At 46.7% G+C, this 18520-nt stretch overlaps 1 protein-coding gene across 1 annotated transcript; it reads left to right on the top strand.

Moving 5' to 3' along the window:
- The first annotated feature begins 98 nt into the window (after positions 1-98).
- Positions 99-16838, top strand: JOSD2 (Josephin domain containing 2). Its single transcript, XM_035136474.2, has 5 exons — positions 99-243; positions 2699-2883; positions 5356-5481; positions 8062-8256; positions 15305-16838. Exons 2-5 carry the CDS (start codon positions 2744-2746, stop codon positions 15405-15407), a joined length of 564 nt encoding a protein of 187 aa, XP_034992365.1. The 5' UTR covers positions 99-243; positions 2699-2743; the 3' UTR covers positions 15408-16838.
- Positions 16839-18520: the final 1682 nt, after the last annotated feature.

The following is an 18520-nucleotide window of genomic DNA, read 5'->3' as shown; positions in this document are numbered from 1 at the left end:
GCCCACGAGACACTACGTCACCGGCGCAAATCTGGGGAAAGGGGAGGTTTTGCCGCGTTCCTTCCGGCCGGCGCCGCGAGGCATGCCGGGAGCTGAAGTCCCGCCGCCCTCGCCCGGTGCTCGCTGGGAATGGTAGTTCGCCGCCCACGCCCTTTGCACTGTCAGCCTGGCCTTGAAAGGAAGCCGCTCCCGGGGATGGGCACGGTGCGGAGTTTTAGTTGCTGGAGTCCCAGCTTCGCGAGGGTAAGATGCTTTTATGGTTTTTATTATTTTTCTCCTCCTGGGAAGTCTGGGTATTGTTGGCCAGGCTAGTAAGCCGGCTGGGGAAGGGAATTTTTAAAAAATCAACAACAACAACCCGGGCTGGCGAGGGCTTCTTTTAACTAAAACAGCTGCGCTTTAGAGCACGTACAGAGTGCTGCCAGCCTGCCTGGTCTGGATCAACAGCTCCCCCCTGCACACACACACACACACACACACACATGTAATATGGTTATATCTATTATTGGGATTGGGGGGAAATTTCCTGATGAAATAGAAGACTATGAGGTGTCAGCTCTCGTGTAGGCCGCTAGACTTTTGAATAATATGTTTATAATTGCTTTTGGAAACACGGTTTGGGCATGGGGAATTAACTCTCCTGTCCGGGCAGTTCGATGTTGTTTGTTTATTCTATTTGTTTAGTTAGCTAAAAAAAATCTATATACACTGCTTGCTTTTAAAAGAAAAACAGCAGCCCTCAAAGTGCTTTGCTAGAAGATCAGGCAATAAAAACAAGGCGCTTTGAAACGTAACGAAAGTTTAAATGCTCAACTTCCTATTTAGTTAATAAATTTGGATACCGTCCTTCGTCCGTAGCATAAAAATACAGGGTGAAAATGCAAAATGCACAATGAAACGAACCAATTTACCTCCCTGCCCCATGCTGGTCTTTACTCAGAGTAGGACCACTGGAATTAAAAGGCACAAGTAACATGGGGGTTCCTTAGTTTCTGTGGATTTGCTTTCTCAGTGGGACTTGGTTGAATGAAGCAGCCCTGTGTCTTTCTTCTTAGCATGTATGCTGGCAGCTACTATATTTTAGGGGACCTTTTAAAAAAGCATTAGTGACATGAATTGGCACTACTTTACTGGCATTACCTTGCTTGCCTGGGGAACTTAGCTAGTGAGGGCTAGTTTGGACAATTAGCAAATTGCAGTAGAGCTCTTCTGTTCCTGTTAAAACAAAATAAAGCAGGGTGGAAGGGGGGAAATGGTTTTGATCTTTAAACGTTAAGTGCCTTTAGTCTAATCCAGGGGTGGCCAACTTCCAAGAGAATGCGATCTACTCACAGAGTTAAAAACTGGCAGTGATCTACCCCCTTTTGGGAGGTTCGGGTCAAAGTTGTTGAGCTTCTTTCTTTAGGGAAGAGGAAAGCGACATTGAGCTTCTTTTTAGGAAGGAAAGCCCTGTTTTTGGTGGTTCAGGACATTTTAGGGGTGCAGGACAAAAATGTGGAGCTTTTTTTAGGGGAGCCAAAGTTTTTTAGCTTCTTTGGGTGGAGCCACTGATCTACCGGTGATCTACCACAGACGTCCAGTGATCTACTGGTAGATCACGATATACCCTGTTGGACATACCTGGTCTAATCCTAACACCGCTTACCCAGGATTATTGAATTCAATACGACTTACATCTGAGTAGATAGGGTTCTGCTGTATGTTGTGGAGGAATGAGTGTTTTTAGACCGAATGGTTCAAAATGCTTTCAGTGAAGTCAGTTTTATTAATGCTGCAGCTACATTAGTTGCATGAATTTTATGTCAATTTTGATTGTAATGATTGTATCACGTATTATATGTTGTTGTATGTTACTTAGTTGTACGCTGTCCTGTGACTGCTACATTGAGGGGCGGTATAAAAATAACATCAGTAAATAATAAATTTCACCAGTAAATGGATCTTGGTGATGATTTCTTTAAGCACTTTTTTTTTTACTACTCTGGTGGCTAAAATATTTGGCTTGGCAATATGCATTTTGATTCTTTCTCTCTTCCATCTCTTAGACTTTAGGAGTATTCATTTTTTGTGGGGCCATGTTATTTATTACATTCAGATACTACCTTTTCGGGGCATGGCTTATATATTCATTGAATGCTTAAAAATCCTGCTATGGCTTATTTTATGGGTATGTCTTAAAATATGAGAAACAGGGTACCTTTCTGCCATGGAAGTTTACATTTGTCGTTATGTACTTGTGTCTTCTGAGGTGTTGTTGATGATGGGCAGAAGTTTCAGCAGTGATTGGTTGGGACTTCCCTGATGTTGTAGTAGGGTGGGAGCAGGCAGGAGAGTCTCCAACTGCCATTGGCTGAGCTGCTGTGATCCAAGAGGGTGGGGCATGGCAGTTAGGAATGCCTTGGAGATGAGTAGAAGAGAAGACAGGTGACTTGAGAAGGTGTTAGGCCTAGGGCAACTTAAAAGAGGTTCAGAGTAGGCAAAGGGATAGCTGAGAAGACCAAAGGAAGCCACTTGAGAGGGTAAGGGAAGCGATGAGGCGGAACGGGCAAAGAAGAAAGGGGCTGAAGTGAGAAAGGCCAGAGAACACATAGCTGATGTGAAAACTACCAGCCAGCAGGCAGCAGCTCACTAATGCAATTGCATTGATTTGCCTGCCTTCTCTGTCTTCTGTGATTTCATTGTTGGACTTTCTTTCCAGGGCTGATCTATTGCAGGAAGAACTCCTTGGACCTGCGTAGATGTGATGTCTGGGTCCGGACGGAACGAAGCTCCTGGGGTTTACCATGAGCGGCAGCGGCTGGAGCTATGTGCCGTCCATGCCCTCAACAACGTCCTGCAGGAACGAATTTTCACGCAAGAGGCGGCTGACGAGATCTGCAAGAAGTGAGTGGCCGGAACGTCTTGTGCTTTCGCCTCTCGCTAATACCTCTGTATCTGCTTTCAAGATTCCCAGAGGAGACTTTTCTCTGCATGCAGGGATCCTTTTGTCAATGCCCTAATAGCCTTTCAGCTCTGTAAATGGCTTATTACAGTCGCCTTTTAAAATTCCCCAACAGTCAATTGTTTTTTCAAGGGAGGGAGAAGAAGGAGAAGGCTGTATCTCCTTCCTATTTCCTGCTGTGCCCCCCAAATCTGGCAGCCTTGAGGACTAGAAACTCCAGGCTGGCTGCTGGAGAACCACCACCCCACACACACATAGACTGCCACCACAGTACCATGAAATGCATGTGAGCAGGGTTAGAAACTCAGACATATAAGCTAGGTGTCAAACAGCTCTTTAAACCACCATTACAGTTGCCATAATGGAATGTCTCATTGCCATTTGGGGGCAAGATGGCTCTAATGTCTTATTTTTCAAATGATGGACCGACTGTGATTGATTCTCAGTTATAGGTCTGGCTAGTTCAGATGACAACCTTGAGCTAGGTTAAGAGCTTTCAGAACTTGAAGAAGAAAAGTAACTTGATGCACATATATTCCACATATATTCAGTCATACCTCGGGTTGCGTTCGCTGCGGGTTCAGTACTTTTGGGTTAAGTACTTGGCGGACCCGGAAGTGTTTACTTCCGGGTTCTGCCACACGCGCATGTGCAGAATAATAATATTAATTAATTAATTAATTAATTAATTAATTATACCCCGCCCATCCGGCTGGGTTTCCTCAGCCACTCTGGGCGGCTTCCAACAGAGATTAAAATACATTAAAATATCACACCTTAAAAACTCCCCTAAACAGGGCTGCCTTCAGATGTTTTCCAAATGTCAGGTAGTTGTTTATCTCTTTGATATCTGATGGGAGGGCATTCCACAGGGCGGGCGCCACTACCGAGAAGGCCCTCTGCCTGGTTCCCTGTAGCTTTGCTTCTTGTTCTGCGCGCTTCGTGCATGCGCAGCACTCAGGTTGAGTACTTTTCGGGGTGCGAACAGCACCCCGGAACGGATTGGGTACTCAACCCGAGGAAACCACTGTATATATTGGCCGATTCCAACCTCTTTCTTGGTGGTAACTGCTCCTGCTCAGGCTGCCCAGAAAAAGCATTTTGGTTCCAGAAATTCATTCCGATAAAATATAACTTGATGGGGATTCTACAGGATGGGGCATTAGTGTGTGAAAGAAAAACAGTCCAGATCCAATGATCCCCTGGCATGTGCCTCCAGATGGTGGAAATGTCAGGCATCATCCTGGCTCCCAGGCATCTTCTCTGAGTCAAAAGTGGTCGAAAGCCATTGCTAATTTTGAACACTGCGTGTCCGGTTTGGCATCGCTTGTGCTTAACTAGCTTTCAGTGAATCATCTTGGTGGTGCCTCACCCCTTCTGCTTGGTGTGGACCTGCCAGTCTCTTCTCACGTGCCTTTAAATCCGGGAGCATTGCACTGGGGTAGGGCACTCATTCTGCGCGTCTGTCACCGAAGGGATGGTCCACCTGTGTCCTTGACAGTTGATGGATGGACTGGGTGACTCCCAAGGTGTTTTGCGGGAGATGCTGTTTCCTTTAGTCACTTAAAGCCACTGCTCATCGTGGTACTTTAATTAGCACAGCGCAGATATATATCAGCAACCACTCCAGTGGATAGAGCAGGAGTGAAGTCAGCATCTGAAATACTGCTTCTTTTGCAGTATAGATCTGTTGATTGATTGTTCATTTTTATACGTCGTTCGGGGCAAGCACGTCTCCCTGGGCTGTAATATTTCTCTGGAAAAGCAGAGGAGGCCGTTGAATAGAAAGAAGTACACATCCTTTAATCTTGATATATTTTGAGGGTAACTCACTCCGGGGACAAGTTTCTACAAACTTGAAACGGGCAGAAATAGAACAGGACATGTGAAACGCACCTATTTTATTCAGCACAAACTTAGGAGAACCAAAATTTTGCAGGATGGTGATAAATAAAAAAAATTTAGACAGCCCTCCCATCAGATGTTAAGGAGATGAGTAATTACAGTATATAACATTTAGGAAACATCTGAAGCAATTCTGTATAGGGAAGCTTTTGAAAGTGTAATGTTTTTCTATATGCTGGAAGCTGCCCAGAGTGGCTGGAGCGACCCAGTCAGATGGGTGGGTTGCACATTAATAATAATTCAAAACAGTAATTCTCGGATTGAGGTCCTACACCAGTGATGGTGAACCTTGGCACTCCAGATGTTTTGGGACTACAACTCCCATCATCCCCGACCACTGGCCCTGTTAGCTAGGGATGATGGGAGTTGTAGTCCCAAAACATCTGGGGTGCCAAGGTTCGCCATCACTGTCCTACACTGATCCCAAGAATTTCCCTGTGCCTTATTCTTTCACTGGTGTCCAGCCCTCTGGTTCTTACAATGAGTCCCTCCTTCCTTCCCTCCAACAGGCTGGCCCCAGATGCCAGGTGGAACCCTCACCGCAGCTTTCTGGGAACCGGGAATTACGATGTCAACGTCATCATGGCAGCTCTTCAGAGTGTGGGTCTAGAAGCCATCTGGTGGGACAAACGGAGGTGAGGAGAGCAGCAACCTTTGCCTGTTGTTGTGTATCTGCTTCCCCTGGCGCAGGGGACTTTGCAGGCAGGGCCGTCTTAAGCCCACCCAGCGCCCTGGCGCTCGGTCCCTCCAGCGCCCCCCTCCAGCGCCTCTCCAAGGGCCTGGGAGTGCCAAGCGGACCGCGGCAGCAGCGGGAGGCCACCTCCGAGGACTCCGCGCTGCGCCTCCTTCTCGTTTCCCCAGCGCTGGGTTCCGCTCAGTCAAGCTTCGCCACCAGCGCGCGCACCGCGAGACCAGTAAGAGCTGCTTGGGCGCTGTGCACGCGCTGGTGGCGAAGCTCGACTGAGCGGAACCCAGCGCTGGGAAAACGAGAAGGAGGCGCAGCGCAGAGTTCTCGGAGAAGGAGCACAGTCCTGGCCAGATTGCCGGAACCCTGCGTTCACTTGGCGCCCCTCCAGCGCCCGGCGCTGTGGTTCTCCGCGCCACTAGCCTCTATGGCTAGGACGGGCCTGTTTGCAGGCTCCCCATAATCTCCCTGCTTGCCATTGCTACGGTGGCCGACTTGCCAAGCTTCTCCCCTTCTCTCTTCCATTGGCAGATCCTCTTCCACCTTCCTCTTTAGCTCCTTTCTTTGTTATGTTTACAGGGTGCCTTTCCGCCAGATTGCTGGCAGCCATGGCCGACAATCTAAGGTGCAATTCTATTATATGAAAGGAAAACAGAATGAGAAGTGAAGCGGGGCGGGGCGGGGCAGGGCGGGGGGCGGGGGGGCGGGAACTAAGCAGACTTGCATAGCATCTTCTGTTCTAATAACCGGATGGAGTGGCCACTGCAGTGAGAGAGTTTGCAGAGAAAGAGGGCAGCCAATCAGCGCCTGGTCCCAGCTGAGCTCATCGAGGGGCTCTTGCCAGCTCAAGGCGGCAGGAAGTGTCCCCGTTTCACCTCCCCGTGTTATGCTGTGTGAATGGAGATGAATTGTGAGCACCCAAGGTGAGTTGGTCTGCGCTGCAGTGTTGAGTAAGGAAGGGCAAAGTCTCATGGAACTAGAGGCAGCCGCTGAAATCTCCCACCATTTGCCCTTTTGATATGATTGTAGTCCTCATAGGGCAGGCATGTCCAACAGGTCGATCACGATCTACCAGTCAATCGCAGGGCGTCCCTGGTCTTCCTCCCCCCAAAAATCTCAACAACTTTGGTCAATCCAATGGGTAGATCACTGCCAGTTTTGTTTTAGTAGGAGTAGATCGCAGTCTCTTGGGAGTTGAAACAAAATAACAAAAATTCCTTCCAGTAGCACCTTAGAGACCAACTAAGTTTGTCATTGGTATGAGCTTTCGTGTGCATGCACACTTCTTCAGATACGCAGATTCCTGCGTATAAGACTACTTTTTAACCCAGGAAAATCTTTTCAAAAGTCAGGCGTCGTCTTATACGCCGGGTCGTATTTCTTATACGTCGAGTATATCCCAAACTCTATATTTTAACTGGAAAAGTTGGGGGTCGTCTTACACGCCCAGTCATCTTATACGCCGGAATATACGGTATCTGAAGAAGTGTGCATGCACACGAAAGCTCATACCAATGACAAACTTAGTTGGTCTCTAAGGTGCTACAGGAAGGAATTTTTTTATTTTGTTTCAACTATGCAAGACCAACACGGCTACCTACCTGTAACTAGAATCTTGGGAGTTGGACATGCCTGTCAAAGGGTGTTTTTGTTGTTGTCTCCTACTACCGTATGAATTGCTTCCGTTAAAAAAGTTGGACCTGGAATTTTGGAGAATGTGGAAGTGACTTTTATTTTGCTCCCAGATAATCTCCTCCTCTCCCAAGGACTGACTGTGTTGAGACCAGGGTGGATAAATAAAAAATCAAAAATCAGATTTTAAAAATTTAAATCGTATTTTTTAAAATTCAAATTGGATTTTTTCTTTAAAAAATGTTTTTGGAGGAAAAATCTTTCTAAAGATAGTTTTCTATTTAAGTTACATTATAGTCCAAAGGCTATTCATCAGGAAATAAGGATATGTTTAAGTTTTTCATGTGTGCTAAAACTCAGTCTAAGTTTTTTTTTAAAAAACTGTTTAACCACATCAGTTAACAAACACGGATACATGTGCTAGAATGTTATTGTTTTAGTTAAATAAATCGTTTAAATTGTTGTTATTTTTCTCCTTCCAATAAAGTACGGCAGAAAAGTTGTCCAAATATAAACAGTTAACTTATTAAACCTCACAGCAATTTCGTAATTATCGGTCTATGTATTTCTAATAGTATAGCCAAATCAGTAATTTTTTTATATAACTGTAAAAACTACTCTGAAAATTTATTATTCCAAAAACGAAACCTCCATCTGGTTGTAAATATTAAGATTATACCAGCAAGAATGAGGCTTTCTGTAAAAATAAATAAATAAATACATTATTCAAATCAAGTCTTACTGACTAGTGATTTAAATCAAATCCACCCTGGCTGAGACCCACCATAGCTTCTTAGCAGCTCGACACCATTGTGTTTCTACGAGTCACTTGATAAATCTCTGTCTCTCTCCAGAATCATATCCTCTTTGACAAGTCTCATCTCCCTTTGTGCCTTAGGCCCCTAGAGCAGCTCTCCCTGGAAGGCGTTCTTGGCTTCATCATCAATGTCCCGTCCAATGTGTGTCTGGGCTTCCTGTCCCTCCCAGTGAGGCGCCGCCACTGGATCGCTGTGCGCCAGCTTGATGGCACCTACTACAACCTTGACTCCAAGCTCAAGGGTCCGGCTCCCATCGGTGGTGAATCTGACCTCAGGTACTTACGCTCCTGTGGCTGGTTTGGGAACGACTACTGTGTAGTCCCAATAATATTTATTTTAAAAATACTTTATATCCTGCCTCCTTTATTCTCCTCGCGCCCCGAAGCGAATCAGAGTTGGCTTACACCAAAGCAGATCGTGCAGTAGAATAGAATTTATAGTGTGAGAAAGAGACTTCAAAGCTCATTTTGCTGATTTAAGGAATCCACTGCGATAGCATTACTGCTAGATGGCCATTTGGCAATAAATAAGAAATACATTATGACCTTACTGGAAAAACCAAACACAGTTTTGGAGGCATCAGAAAACTCAGTTAAAAGACTTCTAGGATAGTCTTGTCTTCTCTCTGCCAGGCCTCTAGAAGAGTATGAAGTGTTGGGTCCTGGGAAGCTTCCCTTGGAAGGTTATTCATAGAATCACAGAATTGTAGAGTTGGAAAGGGACCCCAAAGGTCATGTAGTCCAGCCCCCTGCAATTCAGGGAACTTGGCTAAAGCCTCCATGGCAGATGCCCAACCAACCTATGCTTAAAAGCCACCAACAAAGGAGAGTCCATAGGTAGGTGCTGTTATCAAAAAAGCCTGGCTTCTAGTAGCTGTTCATGGCATGTCATTCGGCAGTGGGAGAGAGCAAAGGTGGGAGATGGAGAAGGAATATACAGGAGGAGGAGCCTGAAGATGCACAGGTCCCAAGAATACTCTAGGCCAGGCACCAAGAATACTCTAGGTCAGGTTTTCTAGTTGCAGTACCAGTGTAGCAGCCGATAGAGGGAGAAGGTTTTATAGCTGCAGTACCAGTGTGGCCACCACTAGAGGGCAATGTTGTGTAACCTGGTTCCTTTCCCAGCATGCCCCGCAGGGTCTGCTGTCTGGGTTTTGAGCAGGCATCCCCAAACTTCGGCCCTCCAGATGTTTTGGACTACAGTTCCCATCTTCCCTGACCACTGGTCCTGTTAGCTAGGGATCATGGGAGTTGTAGGCCAAAACATCTGGAGGGCCACAATTTGGGGATGCCTGCTCTAGGTGGTAAAAAGAAGTTTGTGTAGTTTTGAAATCTCACCACTGCCAACATGTAAAGGAGCGTCTCCACCCCCCATCATTCTGCCTGGACACTGAGGTCCAGCTCCGAGGGCCTTCTCAAAGTGAGGGAACCGCCAGAAGTCGAGATTACAGGGAACCAGGCAGAGGGCATTCTCGGTAGTGGCGCCCGCCCTGTGGAATGCCCTCCCATCAGATGTCAAGGAAATAAACAACTATCTGACTTTTAGAAGATATCTGAAGGCAGCCCTGTTTAGGGAAGTTTTTAATGTTTGTTTTATCGTGTTTTTAATATTCTGTTGGGAGCCGCCCAGAGTGACAGGGGAAACCCAGCTGGAAGGGCGGGGTATAAATAATAAATTATTATATAACTAGTATCTTGAAGCCCGTTAAAATAACGGGTGCTAGAACAGTGAGCTAAGGAAGGAAGGAAGGAAGGAAGGAAAGAGGGAGCAGGGGGGGAGAGGAAGGAAAGAGGGGAGAGAAAGAAGAGTAGGAAAGAAGGAAGGGAATAAAGAAGGAAAGAAAAAGAAAGAGGGAGAGAAGACAGAAAGGGAGAAAGAAGGAAGGAAGGAGAGGGAAAGAAAGAATAAGAATAAATTTATTACTTATTATTAAGGTTTTGTTATTCTGAGCTGCCAGCATGAGAGATATATTTGAGAGAGAGATATTTGGGAGATGTTACTGCCACCACCCCTGTAGCCCCCCCCCCCATTCCTGAGCTCAGAGGAAACTGATGTTGTTCTCTGGAAATCCTTTGGATTCACAAAGACACGAGCCAAACAGCCCACTCACTGCCTTTGGAGTTACAAAAGTGAGCTTGGCAGCATGTGACAAAGCAGGCAGGTACGGGATTCAGAACCAAGTTTACTTCAAGCAGCTAGGTAAAGGTAAAGGGACCCCTGACCATTAGGTCCAGTCGTGACCGACTCTGGGGTTGCGTGCTCATCTCGCATTATTGGCCGAGGGAGCCGGCGTGTAGCTTCCAGGTCATGTGGCCAGCATGACAAAGCCGCTTCTGGCAAACCAGAGCAGCACATGGAAACGCAGTTTACCTTCCCGCTGTAGCGGTTCCTATTTATCTACTTGCATTTTGACGTGCTTTCGAACTGCTAGGTTGGCAGGAGCTGGGACCAAGCAACGGGAGCTTACCCCGTCACAGGGATTCGAACCGCTGACCTTCTGATCAGCAAGCCCTAGGCTCAGTGGTTTAACCACAGCGCCACCTGGGTCCCCAGCGCCACCTGGGTCACCTGGATTCAGAACCAAGTTTACTTCAAGCAGCTATGCAAGAATAAATGCAATGCTATATTAAGAAGGTTACATGTGCTCCCCACATACACACACTTTTGCGGGAATTATGTTCTGGGCCCCCGCATGCATAAGTGAAATTGCATAAAGTGGGGGACGACCCCACTTCAATAGGGAGGGCGTGTGGGGAGGAGAGAGAGGGGGGGCCTTCTCGGTAGTGGCACCCACCCTGTGGGATGCCCTCCCACCAGAGGTCCAAGAGAACAACAATTACCAGACCTTTAGAAGGCACCACAAGGCAGCCCTGTTTAGGGAAGCTTTTAATGTTTGATGGATTTCTGTATTTTAATATTTTGTTGGAAGCCGCCCAGAGTGGCTGGGGGAAACCGGCCAGATGGGCGGGGTATAAATAATAATAATAATATATTATTATTATTATTATTATTATTATTATTATTATTATTATTATTATGAGACTCATATACGCTGCTGCAGCTGTTGCCTGGAAGTCGCTCGTCGTTGCTGCCCAGCCTGTCCCGAGTCTTCCCACGTTGAGGGCCGCTGCCCAGCACACCTTCCCCCGCTCATTTCTGAGCAGCAGCCCTAAGTGAGAGAAGACCAATTAATTAATTGATTACGCAGTGACCCGTGTAAACACAGGCGCATGCAAGTGCACAGTGTATAACATAAGCGTAAGAACCCTTTGCCTATAAAATACAGGCTTAACAGTATATTGTGTATTTGGGAATTGGGAGTACAGAATAGAAAATGGCAAAGCCAGCTTGCCTCATGCTAATAATAATAATAATAATATTTTATTTGTGTCCCACCCATCCAGCTGGGTTTCCCCAGCCACTCTGGGCGGCTTTCAACAAAGGGTGGGTGCCACTACCGAGAAGGCCCCTCTGCCTGGTTCCCTGTAGCTTTGCTTCTCGCAGTGAGGGAACCGCCAGAAGGCCCTTGGCGCTGGACCTCACTAGCAGATTTCATCTAGGCATGCATGGTTTTTTTGCAGTTTACGATTCTTCAGCCAGATTGGAGCTTATTAGACCCAGGTCAAAAAACCAGTTTTTAAAAAATCAATCAATCAAAAAGTGCCTGGATACAGAAAGGTAGATTTTCCGTCAGCCATTCGGGTCCTGGGAACATATTCCCCCAGCTGTGGAGGGTTATGTGCTGGAATATGTGCTCAGTGGATTCCTGCACAGTCACTGTGACCATGACGCAGTCTTGCATCAGACACGCAGGTGGCAAGACAAACTGATTTAATGAAACGTCTTCCTCGGTGAAGACTGTGCCTGGGATCCTGAGCAAAAGCCATTTTAAAATGAGGCTGAAAAGTAGGGTTCCTTTGCAGGAGGGGCAGGCAGAAGCCAGCCCCAAGGTACTTTGCAAAGTCTTGCTCTGGAAAGCAGTCAGGTCTCTTCTTGCCCCCATTTGCGTATCTGTGTGATGAGACCTTTTGCATGGTGGGTTAAGCCAGAGTTACACTGGGCAAATGGACCCGAGGGACCATAATCCAAGAAAGAATGTTGCCCCATTTTTCTATTTGCAACTACTGGTGCTGCAGAAGAGGTGCTTCTGTTTCCGCCGCTGATGAGAGGCAACGCCTGAAACCAGCTCAGAATAGCCTAGGGCTAGAGTATCTGAGGGATGACCCAGGTGGCGCTGTGGTTAAACCACTGAGCCTAGGGCTTGCTGATCAGAAGGTCGGCGGTTCGAATCCCTGTGACGGGGTGAGCTCCCGTTGCTTGGTCCCAGCTCCTGCCAACCTAGCAGTTCGAAAGCACCTCAAAGTGCAAGTAGATAAATAGGTACCGCTACAGCAGGAAGGTAAACAGCGTTTCCATGTGCTGCTCTGGTTTGCCAGAAGCGGCTTTGTCATGCTGGCCACATGACCTGGAAGCTATACGCCGGCTCCCTCGGCCAATAATGCGAGATGAGCATGCAACCCCAGAGTCAGTCACGACTGGACCTAATGGTCAGGGGTCCCTTTACCTTTAGAGTATCTGAAGAATGCTTCACTCCCATCGTTCAGCCAGGACACTGAGGTCCAGCTCTGAGGACCTTCTGGTGGTTCTCTCATTGTGAGATGTGAAGCTACTACAGGGGACCAGGCAGAGGGCCTTCTTGGTAGTGGCACCTGCCCTGTGGAATGCCCAACAGACTGACTTTTAGAAGACATCTGAAGGCAGCCCTAGTCCTGTTCAGGGAAGTTTTTAATGGCTTTTTTGAAGTTTTAATGAAGTTTTTGGTTGGGTGCCACCCAGAGTGGCTGGGGCAACCCTGTCAGATGGGCAGCATATTATTATTATTATTATTATTATTATTATTATTTTATTTTATTTTATTTTTATTATTATGAACCACCTTCTCCTGTAGGTACCTGCCCTTTCGCTGAGGTCCTCACTGAGGCTATTTTCCAGGTTTCTCTTACTTTGGGGAGGAGAGATGGGAGTTCACTGGAGATAAATTGTCTTCATATCCCCAACTTAGGGGATATTCTTTCCAGTGAGTCTTTTGACAACCATCCTCTGCAGACACCGTGTTAAAACTCCGGCTGCTAAAGAGTTCTTAGGGTGCAGTCCTTTTGTGTGCTTACTTGTGAGCAGCACCAGCCGAGCACAGTGTTACTTGCTTCCAAGTAAGGGGCAGGCTAGCATATGGATTCCACTTGCTCATGTGGAAATAGCAATAGCCCCGGAGCGCTTCGTTTCACAAGGTGATGCATGGATGTGTCACAGAGCAGGCATTTTTAATAAGCATTTGCTCTTCTTGGACAGCAGGTAATTGCTTTAAAGGTGGCATTTGCCACCCACGATTTTTATACGCATTAAAAATGGTAAAGGAAAGAAATCTGACAGAGTGGGAGCCCTTGGCTTTTCAAGAGAATAAGATGTCAATCCAGCAGCGGCTTAAAAACAATTTCGTTCTGCTGAACTTTGACAGGTAATAATAATGTGATAGGTCGTTTGTTTCCTGCCTGTTACAATCACAGGCATTTGCCTTGCACCAAGTAAGAGCATTGGTCCATGTAACTAAGTACAATGGGACCTCCGGTTGTGCACGGGATCTGTTCCGGAGCTCCGGTCGGATCCTGAGGAATTAGTAACCGGAGGTGCCTGTTCTGCGCATGCGCGCGGTGCGTAGAGCACTTCTGTACATGCACGCGTGGCAAAACCCGGAAAAATACTTCTGGGTTTGCTGCGTACATAACCCGAAGGATACGCAACCAGAGGTGTGCGTATCCAGAGGTACCACTGTATTGTCTGCACCAGGAATGGGAACACTGTGACCCTCCAGAATGTTGGACTACAACACCCATCAACCCAGTTGTCTGGGCTCATGGGAGTTGTAGTCCAGCAACAATCTGGAGGGCACAGGTTCCCCCTTCCCGGCCTACACTGACAACCAGCAGCTCTTCAGGATTTCAGAGCGAGATCTCTTCCAGTACTTACCTGGATATTCTGGGAATTGAACCTAAAGGCCCTTCTGCAAGCAGCGCGTGTGTCCTATCACGAGGCTGTGGCGCTGCTGGTTCTGTTGCTGTGTGTTCCACTTTCAGAATGTATGTGACTGACTTTGGGTTGTAAGTTGCGTTGAAAACCTGATGGTGCAAAGGCAATTCATTAAAGAGGAACTCGAATCGAGAAAACCAGACCGACTTCTTGTAGCCAGAGATTGTGCAGGCAATATTTGTTTCATTCTTTCATCATCATGAAATAGTGTTAAAATTCGGGTGTGCACCGAGCAAAAGGGTCATTGCAGGATCAACCAAGCTCACCCCGTGAGGAGGCACAAGATGGTAGGAACATGGAGAACACAGCCTGGTCATCTGGGGGCGTAAGACATGAATGTCATCCATAATCTAAACAGCTGCTAGAGCATCAAAGCATATAACCTCTTGCCTTCAGAAGCCACGGTAAGCCAGAAATACTGCAGTGGCTTTTTGCCTTTGATAAAGACCAGCCCAGTAACTCTCCTGGAATTTCGTTGTTCCTCTTGAAACGCTACACGCCACTTGGAAGTCTAACTAGTGCTGGGCAAAATGAGCAATTTCCTTCTGATGTGAGCTGGCAGCAGGGCAAAGGTGAAGTTTGGAAAACAGCCACGGCTATTTTGTGCGACAGTTCTTTAACCGGAATTTTGCCAATGGGTGTTTGGAGCTTGCTTTGGGAGACCCTGCTTGATCCTGTTTGGGGAAGAACCTTTGACGACATGCCTTCTTTGCAGAATATCCCAGGTGCTCTCTCCAGCAATCGCCCCCTGCGCAAAACCCCCAAACTTCTACTCCTAGTCAAGAGTAGTAGTAGTAATAATAATAATAGTTTGTTATTTCTACCCTGCCCATCCGGCTGGGTTTCCCCAGCCACTTTGGGCGGCACCCAACAGAATATTAAAAACACGATAAAACAAACATTAAAAACTTCCCTAAACAGGGCTGCCTTCAGATGTCTTAGAAGTCTTGTGCCTTTTAGAAGTCAGATAGTTGTTTCTTTCCTTGACATCTGACGGGAGGGCGTTCCACAGGGCGGGCGCCACTACCGAGAAGGCCCTCTGCCTGGTTCACTGTAACCTCACTTCTCGCAGGGAGGGAACTGCCAGAAGGCCCTCGGAGCTGGACCTCAGTGTCCGGGCTGAACGATGGAGGTGGAGACGCTCCTTCAGGTATAGACAATACCGAGCCAGATGGACCAATGGCAGCTTTCTACATTCCTGCCCATGACCTCTTCTTCCTTTCCTCTTCTTCACCACAGGGTGTTCCTGCAGGAAGTACTGTCCCAGGGCCCTTGCGAGCTGCTGCTGGTCGTGCCGCATGAGTCAAGCGAAGCCGGGAGCTGGCTGAGCACAGTCAGGTGACCCCTGGCGCCTACAGATCCACATTGGGGCCTGCCCTGGAGCACTCTGCCCCACCCGGTTGTGCTGGCTGCTGCATGCGTTGTGGGGGAGGAAGAAGCTGCACGCCCTCCCGTTTCTACACTGCCAGTCTGGGAGCGACAGTACGAGATCCGTCTTCCTCCCCGTTCCTTCAGGAAATATGAGTCCCTGGCTTCCCCCTTGCTTTTTAAAGACTTGGCCTGTCCTGGGACAGTGTGGAATAAAGGATGCAGCGCCCAAACGGTGGCAGGTCTCCTGGCGCGACCAGTTAAGACCTGTGAGATGAGTCATGCTATGTCTTCCAACAGCGACCAACCAGATCTTTCGTGTGTGTGTGTGTGTGTATATATGTGTCTAGCTTTACAGGCCAGAGTATGATGGTTCTGTCCAACCCTTGTGCGTTTCCTAGCATGTGGCAGTCGGTGATATAAATGTGTCTGAACTACCCGATTCTGCTTCTGGCATAGCAGACCTCTCTTCTCTGCTTATACGTGATCCCCTTTCGTGAAAAGCCATTTCCGCTGGTGCATCACAGCGAGTTCCTTGGGCTAAGCGAGGACTTCCTTTGCCTTTTGCCTTAAATCTGCCGCCTCTTCATTTTGGGGAGAGGGACTGGGTGCCTCCAAAGGTCCGCTCTGGAGGATATTGGGAGGGGCAATTTGCAGGACATCTTCTTCTTGTTTTTTTTCCCCCTGCAGAAGGCCGTAGGAATGATATATGGGGTTCAGAACTCTGGTGTGGCTGTCTGACGAGGGAAGTTGGGGAAGAGGGAGAAAAGGAGTGTGAAAGTGCAATTTTGTTAGCAGTCCAGGGAACCGGGGTGAAGTTGGCTAGGGGAATTATTGGGCTGGAGTCACAGATTGGCTTGTGCAAGGTTGCAAGCACTTAACTCCTGGGCCCGTAGTTGCTGGCTAACATAAATTCAACCAGGAAGCTTCTCCCAACAATGTTAGGTTTTGGGGGAAATCTGTTGGATTTCTACCTGCCACACAGCTGTTCCAAAGCACGGCTTGGATTGGGGTAGGGGGAAGAGGTAGGTTTTTATTTTTATTTTTGTGGGTGGAGGGAGTCTTCTTAAAGGAAAAGGTGTGTTTCTCATCCTCCAGGAGGAAAATTGCAAAGGGGTACATGACATTCCTTGCAGTAGATCAGAAACGAGTGGGAGCTGCACAGCTTTTCCGCAGCGGTCAGGGAGTGAGGCTAGTACCCTGACCAGCTCTCTCTCTCCCCCCCCCTTTAATAATCCTTCCAATCTTTATGCTTTGTTTAGCAACTCGTGCCGTCCTTTTCCTGACAAGGAAAATATCCCTCCTCTTCCAAAACACAAGAACCTTTTTAAGTTCTCAGAAAACCGAAAAGGAAGGAAAAACTAAACGATGCAAAACCAAATAAATTGTGTGCTGGAGTCTGTGATTGTTCCACGTGGAATGTATTATTATTATTTTCCTGGAATGGGCGGAGGGAGTCCTATCTGCTTGCATAGGGAGAGTCAGCCTGTTGTTTCGGAAGAGTCATTGTGACTGTGTTGGGGAATGCATGAGTGGAGTGGGAAAGGTTGTCTGTTGCAGGTAAGAAACCAGTTCTGTGTTGCTAATTATATGAGTGAGTGAGTGAGTGAGTGAGTGTTTGTGTGTCCCCACCACTTCACAGATGAAAACAAGAGACACTCTTTTCGTATGCTGGTGCTAGCCCTCTTTTTTCATCAAAGTATATTTATTTATTCATGTACATTTAGGGTTGCCATATTTCAAACAGTGAAAATCCGGACAGAAAAGTTGTTGAGCTTTTTCATTTGGGAGGGGGGCGCAAAATCACTTTAAAAAATGCCGTTTTTGAACTATTTTTATGGACAAATGGCAAGATGGGCACTGCAGACGTGGGCTGCCAAAATCCGGACGTATGGCAACCCTATGTATATGTATTAAAATATCTATATCACTCTTCCTCTAAGGACATCGTGCCAGTTTTCAATACAAAAACACAAATATATAAAATATAAAAATATATAAATATATAAATATAAAATACAACCCCACCCCCATTTTAAAAGACCATAGATAGTTCAATTAGTCAAATGTCTAGAGGAATGTTTTTGCTTGGTGCCTAAATATCTCTAATGAAGGTGCCAGGCGAGCCTCCCTGGGGAGACCATTTCACAAGCAGGGAGCCACCACAGAAAAGGCCTGTTCTCCAGACCTGTTGCGGAAGAGGCAAACGAGGAAGGGCCTCAGGTGATGATCGTGGGGTCCTGGTTGCTACCATTGGCATAGCCCAAATGCCATTGAGGGACATTCCTGCCCCCTCCCTTTACCTATTACATTTGTTTATTAAACTAAAGAGCTACTATACAGAAGAGGTAAAAGGCTGGTTCTCTGCTTTTCCAGAAGACAAAGCTAGGGTCATATTCATGCCATGCATTTAAAGCACTGTGATGCCACTTTATAAACAGTCATGGCTTCTCCCAAAGAATTATGGGAGCTGTAGTTTGTTAAGGATGCTGAGAGTTGTTGGGTAGCCCCTATTCCTCTTCTAGAGCTTTGATTCCCAGAGAAGAGGAATTGATTGTTACACCACCCTAGAATTTGGAGCTCTGCCAAGGGAATAAGGGTCAGCCAACAACTCTCTTTTCCCCCAAATAATTTTTATTCGTTTTTCAAATAAAAAATCATAAAAAAACTCAGAACAAAGTATAAAACAAAAAATAAGCAAAACCAAAAAATAAACAAAATACAACATAACAAAAAGAAAAACTTCTCAGATCTTATATTATTTACTTAACATTGTTGACTTCCTCGATTCCCCCTCACTGGGTCCATTGTGGCTACAGTCATCCTGTTTATCTCAGATTTCATGGGAGCAGAGCAGAGCAGGAAGCTGAACAATTGTATTTCCAAAAGCCTCAGAAATCAAGTTTATGTCCAAACTGGTTATATTTCTCATTTTTAAATTCTTTTTTCATGTCTTAAAATTCGTTTGTCCATTTATCAAAAGAGCAATGTCAAACTCTCTTCACAATTGACAATTCTCAGAGTCAAAAGGGTAAACAAATTCCTTTCTATTGTGATGTCATAATGGCGGCTCGCTGCTTCCTCCCG

The sequence above is a fragment of the Zootoca vivipara genome, chromosome 13 (genome assembly GCF_963506605.1).
Source record: "Zootoca vivipara chromosome 13, rZooViv1.1, whole genome shotgun sequence".
Classification (NCBI taxonomy): domain Eukaryota; kingdom Metazoa; phylum Chordata; class Lepidosauria; order Squamata; family Lacertidae; genus Zootoca; species Zootoca vivipara.
The sequence above is the reverse complement of the archived record's forward strand: the minus strand, read 5'-3'. Positions and strand labels throughout refer to the sequence as shown.

Bases quoted from the DNA above. Each gene is read 5' to 3' on its own strand.
- JOSD2 (XM_035136474.2), top strand. From the start codon at position 2,744: ATGTCTGGGTCCGGACGGAACGAAGCTCCTGGGGTTTACCATGAGCGG. The intron at 2,884-5,355 runs GTGAGTGGCCGG...TCCCTCCAACAG, and splicing joins GCTGACGAGATCTGCAAGAA to GCTGGCCCCAGATGCCAGGT. The intron at 5,482-8,061 runs GTGAGGAGAGCA...TTTGTGCCTTAG, and splicing joins ATCTGGTGGGACAAACGGAG to GCCCCTAGAGCAGCTCTCCC.